The sequence below is a fragment of the Oncorhynchus keta genome, chromosome 19, assembly GCF_023373465.1.
Source record: "Oncorhynchus keta strain PuntledgeMale-10-30-2019 chromosome 19, Oket_V2, whole genome shotgun sequence".
Lineage (NCBI taxonomy): Eukaryota > Metazoa > Chordata > Actinopteri > Salmoniformes > Salmonidae > Oncorhynchus > Oncorhynchus keta.
Window position 1 is genome coordinate 20,456,682 of NC_068439.1, and position 6,927 is coordinate 20,463,608.

General features: G+C 48.7%; 1 protein-coding gene across 43 annotated transcripts in view; it reads left to right on the forward strand.

Annotated features, from left to right (window-relative positions):
• LOC118373222 (polypeptide N-acetylgalactosaminyltransferase 12-like) overlaps positions 1-6,927 on the forward strand; it is a 46,988-nt gene that overhangs the window by 25,766 nt on the left and 14,295 nt on the right. For all 43 annotated transcript variants that reach the window (XR_008070678.1, XR_008070690.1, XR_008070698.1 and 40 more), the window contains exons 4-5: positions 5,640-5,825; positions 6,028-6,145. Coding sequence is in view for 1 of the 43 variants with exons in the window: in XM_052470014.1 (XP_052325974.1) it covers positions 5,640-5,825; positions 6,028-6,145 (304 nt within the window). In the remaining 42 variants the exon portion in view is untranslated. The remainder of the gene's footprint in view (positions 1-5,639; positions 5,826-6,027; positions 6,146-6,927) is intronic.

The following is a 6,927-nucleotide window of genomic DNA, read 5'->3' on the forward strand; positions in this document are numbered from 1 at the left end:
TATAACCCTGTTATAACCCTGTTATACTGCAACCCCTGCTACCTGCCGCCAACCCTGTTATAACCCTGTTATACTGAAACCCCTGCTACCTGCAGCCAACCCTGTTATAACCCTGTTATAACCCTGTTATATAACCTGTTATGACCAACCCTGCCCTGCAGCCAACCCTGTTATAACCCTGTTATACTGAACCCCCTGCTACCTGCCGCCAACCCTGTTATAACCCTGTTATAACCCTGTTATACTGAAACCCCTGCTACCTGCAGCCAACCCTGTTATAACCCTGTTATACTGCAACCCCCTGCTACCTGCCAGCCAACCCTGTTATAACCCTGTTATACTGAAACCCCTGCTTGCAGCCAACCCTGTTATAACCCTGTTATACTGCAACCCCTGCTACCTGCAGCCAACCCTGTTATAACCCTGTTATACTGAAACCCCCTGCTACCTGCCGCCAACCCTGTTATAACCCTGTTATACTGAAACCCCCTGCTACCTGCCGCCAACCCTGTTATAACCCTGTTATACTGAAACCCCTGCTACCTGCCGCCAACCCTGTTATAACCCTGTTATATAACCCTGTTATACTGAAACCCCCTGCTGCCTGCCGCCAACCCTGTTATAACCCTGTTATAACCCTGTTATGAAACCCCCTGCTGCCTGCCGCCAACCCTGTTATAACCCTGTTATACTAAACCCCTGCTACCTGCCACCAACCCTGTTATAACCCTGTTATAACCCTGTTATAACTGTTATACTGCAAACCCCTGCCGCCTGCCGCCAGCCCTGTTATACCCTGTTATAACCAACCCTGTTATAACCCTGTTATACTGCAACCCCCTGCTGCCTGCCGCCAACCCTGTTATAACCCTGTTATAACCCTGTTATACTGCAACCCCCTGCTTACCTGCAGCCAACCCTGTTATAACCCTGTTATACTGCAACCCCCTGCTACCTGCAGCCAACCCTGTTATAACCCTGTTATACTGAAACCCCCTGCCGCCTGCTTATAACCCTGTTATAACCCTGTTATACTGCAACCCCTGCTGCCTGCAGCCAACCCTGTTATAACCCTGTTATAACCCTGTTATACTGAAACCCCCTGCTGCCTGCCGCCAACCCTGTTATAACCCTGTTATACTGCAACCCCCTGCTACCTGCCGCCAACCCTGTTATAACCCTGTTATAACCCTGTTATACTGCAACCCCTGCCTGCCGCCAACCCTGTTATAACCCTGTTATACTGCAACCCCCTGCCGCCTGCTGCCAACCCTGTTATAACCCTGTTATAACCCTGTTATACTGAAACCCCCTGCCGCCTGCCGCCAACCCTGTTATAACCCTGTTATAACCCTGTTATACTGCAACACCTTGTTACCTGTAGCCAACCCTGTTATAACCCTGTTATACTGCAACCCCCTGCTACCTCCCGCCAACCCTGTTATAAACCTGTTATAATCCTGTTATAAACCTGTTATACTGCAACACCTGGTTACCTGTAGCCAACCCTGTTATAACCCTGTTATACTGCAACACCTTGTTACCTGTAGCCTACCCTGTTATAAACCTGTTATAACCCTGTTATAACCCTGTTATAAATCTGTTATATGTAACACCTTGTTACCTGTAGCCAACCCTGTTATAACCCTGTTATACTGCAACACCCTGCTACCTCCCGCCAACCCTGTTATAAACCTGTTATAACCCTGTTATAGGGTGACCCTCCTGCAACCTGCCACCAACCCTGTTATAACCCTGTTATACTGCAACCCCTTGCTACCTGCAGCCAACCCTGTTATAACCATGTTATATTGCAACCCCTTGCTACCTGCAGCCAACCCTGTTATAACCATGTTATATAGCAACCCCTTGCTACCTGCAGCCAACCCTGTTATAACCCTGTTATACTGCAACCCCCTGCTACCTGTCACCAACCCTGTTATAACCCTGTTATAGGGTGAACCCCCTGCTACCTGTCACCAACCCTGTTATAACACTGTTATACTGCAACCCCCTGCTACCTGTCGTCCAACCCTGTTATAATCCTGTTATAACCCTGTTATAGGGTGAACCCCTGCTGCCTGCTGCCCAACCCTGTTATAACCCTGTTATAGGGTGAACCCCTGCTGCCTGCTGCCCAACCCTGTTATAACCCTGTTATAACCCTGTTATAGGGTGAACCCCTGCTGCCTGCTGCCCAACCCTGTTATAACCCTGTTATAGGGTGAACCCCTGCTGCCTGCTGCCCAACCCTGTTATAACCCTGTTATAACCCTGTTATAGGGTGAACCCCTGCTACCTGCAGCCAACCCTGTTATAACCCTGTTATACTGCAACCCCTTGCTACATGCAGCCAACCCTGTTATAACCCTGTTATACTGAAACCCCCTGCTGCCTGCCGCCAAGCCTATTATAACCCTGTTATACTGAAACCCCCTGCTGCCTGCCGCCAACCCTGTTATAACCCTGTTATAACCCTGTTAACCCCCCTGCTACCTGCCGCCAACCCTGTTATAACCCTGTTATACTGAAACCCCTGCTTACCTGCCGCCAAGCCTATTATATCCCTGTTATACTGAAACCCCTGCTGCCTGCCGCCAACCCTGTTATAACCCTGTTATACTGAAACCCCTGCTGCCTGCCGCCAACCCTGTTATAACCCTGTTATACTGCAACCCCCTGCTGCCTGCCGCCAACCCTGTTATAACCCTGTTATAACCCTGTTATACTGAAACCCCTGTTATAACCAACCCTGTTATAACCCTGTTATAACCCTGTTATACTGAAACCCCCTGCTGCCTGCCGCCAACCCTGTTATAACCCTGTTATACTGAAACCCCCTGCTGCCTGCCGCCAACCCTGTTATAACCCTGTTATACTGAAACCCCCTGCTGCCTGCCGCCAACCCTGTTATAACCCTGTTATACTGAAACCCCCTGCTGCCTGCCGCCAACCCTGTTATAACCCTATTATACTGAAACCCCCTGCTGCCTGCCGCCAACCCTGTTATAACCCTATTATACTGAAACCCCCTGCTGCCTGCCGCCAACCCTGTTATAACCCTGTTATACTGAAACCCCCTGCTGCCTGCCGCCAACCCTGTTATAACCCTGTTATACTGAAACCCCCTGCTGCCTGCCGCCAAGCCTGTTATAACCCTGTTATAACCCTGTTATACTGAAACCCCCTGCCGCCTGCCGCCAAGCCTGTTATAACCCTGTTATACTGCAACCCCCTGCTGCCTGCCGCCAACCCTGTTATAACCCTGTTATAAATCTGTTATATGTAACACCTTGTTACCTGTAGCCAACCCTGTTATAACCCTGTTATACTGCAACCCCCTGCTACCTCCCGCCAACCCTGTCATAAACCTGTTATAACCCTGTTATAGGGTGACCCTCCTGCAACCTGCCACCAACCCTGTTATAACCCTGTTATACTGCAACCCCCTGCTACCTGTCGTCCAACCCTGTTATAATCCTGTTATAACCCTGTTATAGGGTGAACCCCTGCTGCCTGCTGCCCAACCCTGTTATAACCCTGTTATAGGGTGAACCCCTGCTGCCTGCTGCCCAACCCTGTTATAACCCTGTTATAACCCTGTTATAGGGTGAACCCCTGCTGCCTGCTGCCCAACCCTGTTATAACCCTGTTATAGGGTGAACCCCTGCTGCCTGCTGCCCAACCCTGTTATAACCCTGTTATAACCCTGTTATAGGGTGAACCCCTGCTACCTGCAGCCAACCCTGTTATAACCCTGTTATACTGCAACCCCTTGCTACATGCAGCCAACCCTGTTATAACCCTGTTATACTGCAACCCCTTGCTACCTGCAGCCAACCCTGTTATAACCCTGTTATACTGCAAACCCCTTGCTACATGCAGCCAACCCTGTTATAACCCTGTTATACTGCAACCCCTTGCTACCTGCAGCCAACCCTGTTATAACCCTGTTATACTGCAACCCCTTGCTACATGCAGCCAACCCTGTTATAACCCTGTTATACTGCAACCCCTTGCTACCTGCAGCCAACCCTGTTATAACCCTGTTATACTGCAACCCCCTGCTACCTGCAGCCAACCCTGTTATAACCCTGTTATACTGCAACCCCCTGCTACCTGCAGCCAACCCTGTTATAACCCTGTTATACTGCAACCCCCTGCTACCTGCAGCCAACCCTGTTATAACCCTGTTATACTGCAACACCTTGCTACCTGCAGCCAACCCTGTTATAACCCTGTTATACTGCAACACCTTGCTACCTGCAACCAACCCTGTTATAACCCTGTTATACTGCAACCCCTTGCTACCTGCAGCCAACCCTGTTGTAACCCTGATATAACCCTGTTATAACCATGTTATATTGCAACCCCCTGCTACCTGCAGCCAACCCTGTTATAACCCTGTTATACTGCAACCCCCTGCTACCTGCAGCCAACCCTGTTATAACCCGTTATACTGCAACCCCCTGCTACCTGCAGCCGACCCTGTTATAACCCTGTTACACTGCAACCTCCTGCTACCTGCAGCCAACCCTGTTATAACCCTGTTATAACCCTGTTATACTGCAACCCCCTGCTACCTGCAGCCAACCCTGTTATAACCCTGTTAAACTGCAACCTCCTGCTACCTGCAGCCAACCCTGTTATAACCCTGTTATAACCCTGTTATACTGCAACCCCCTGCTACCTGCAGCCAACCCTGTTATAACCCTGTTATACTGCAACCCCCTGCTACCTGCAGCCGACCCTGTTATAACCCTGTTATACTGCAACCCCCTGCTACCTGCAGCCAACCCTGTTATAACCCTGTTATACTGCAACCCCCTGCTACCTGCAGCCAACCCTGTTATAACCCTGTTATACTGGAACCCCCTGCTACCTGCAGCCAACCCTGTTATAACCCTGTTATACTGCAACCCCCTGCTACCTGCAGCCAACCCTGTTATAACCCTGTTACACTGCAACCTCCTGCTACCTGCAGCCAACCCTGTTATAACCCTGTTATAACCCTGTTATACTGCAACCCCCTGCTACCTGCAGCCAACCCTGTTATAACCCTGTTACACTGCAACCTCCTGCTACCTGCAGCCAACCCTGTTATAACCCTGTTATAACCCTGTTATACTGCAACCCCCTGCTACCTGCAGCCAACCCTGTTATAACCCTGTTATACTGCAACCCCCTGCTACCTGCAGCCAACCCTGTTATAACCCTGTTATACTGCAACCCCCTGCTACCTGCAGCCAACCCTGTTATAACCCTGTTATACTGCAACCCCCTGCTACCTGCAGCCAACCCTGTTATAACCCTGTTATACTGCAACCCCCTGCTACCTGCAGCCAACCCTGTTATAACCCTGTTATACTGCAACCCCTGCTACCTGCAGCCAACCCTGTTATAACCCTGTTATACTGCAACCCCCTGCTACCTGCAGCCAACCCTGTTATAACCCTGTTATACTGCAACCCCCTGCTACCTGCAGCCAACCCTGTTCTAACCCTGTTATACTGCAACCCCCTGCTACCTGCAGCCAACCCTGTTATAACCCTGTTATAACCCTGTTATAACCCTGTTATAACCCTGTTACACTGCAACCTCCCGTGTTTACTTCTGCATTCTTCTCCTTTTCCTCCCAGGATAAAGGAGAAGCCATCGGCTGTGGTCTGTCCCGTCATCGATGTCATTGACTGGAACACTTTTCAGTATCTAGGCAACTCTAAGGAACCCCATATCGGAGGATTTGATTGGCGGCTGGTCTTCACCTGGCACCTGGTGCCAGAGTACGAGCAGAAACACAGACGCTCTGCCATCGATGTCATCAGGTCTGTGGTACCCTAAAATCCCCAGTGTATCAGAGTGGGAAATAGTCCAATCCTAAACGAACTATCAAGATGTACTTTAAAATGACATGCATATTATTAGAGATCAACAATTGTTAAAGACACCATATACTGTATAATTGATGATAATTATGGAACACGTTTTCAAGATCTGCTCTGTAAGCTGTGTGTGTTTTGGTCTCAGGTCTCCTACTATGGCTGGAGGGCTGTTTGCTGTCAGTAAGAACTATTTCCATTACCTGGGAACGTATGACACAGGCATGGAGGTGTGGGGAGGAGAGAACCTAGAGTTCTCATTCAGGGTGAGTGTGTGTGAGAGAGAGAGAGAGAGTTTGTGAGCATAGTGTCTGAGCAACAAAGTGTGTAGGTGTGTGTGAGTGTGTGTGTGTGTGTGAGTGTGTGTGTGTGTGTGTGTGTGTGTGTGTGTTGTGTGTGTGTGTGAGTGTGTAGGTAAGAGGTGTGTGTGAACGACAGTGTGTGTGAGATTGTGTGTGTACTTTGTGTGATCTGTGTGTACTTTGTGTGATACATGTGTGTTTGCAGGACTCTATGCTGTTTATCCTTGGCTTCTTTCTGACATTGCTGTCATAAGTTACAAACTCACTGGAATCCTGTAACGGATGGTCACCATATCGTTGTGAAATATGTGTGGTGATTCACTATACACTGAGTTTTACAAAACATTAAGAACACCTTCCTAATATTGAGTTGCACAGGGATGCTGGCCCATGTTGACTTCAATGCTTCCCAAAGATGTGTCAAGATGGCTGGATGTCCTCTGGGTGGTGGAGCATTCTTGATACACACAGGAAACTGTTGAGTGGAAAAAGACATACACACAATCCATATCTCAATTGACTTAAGACTTAAAAATCCTTCTTTAATCTGTTTCCTCCCTTTCATCCACACTGATTGAAGTGAATTTACAAGTGACATCAATCAGGGATCATAGCTTTCACCTGGATTCACCTAATCAAAATCACATTAAAGAACTCTGGACCAAACTTTCTCACAGTCAATAAAGTTGCCCATTTTGAAGAATTGAAACCAGCATCGAGCTCATGTTTTTCTTGATAATGTTACT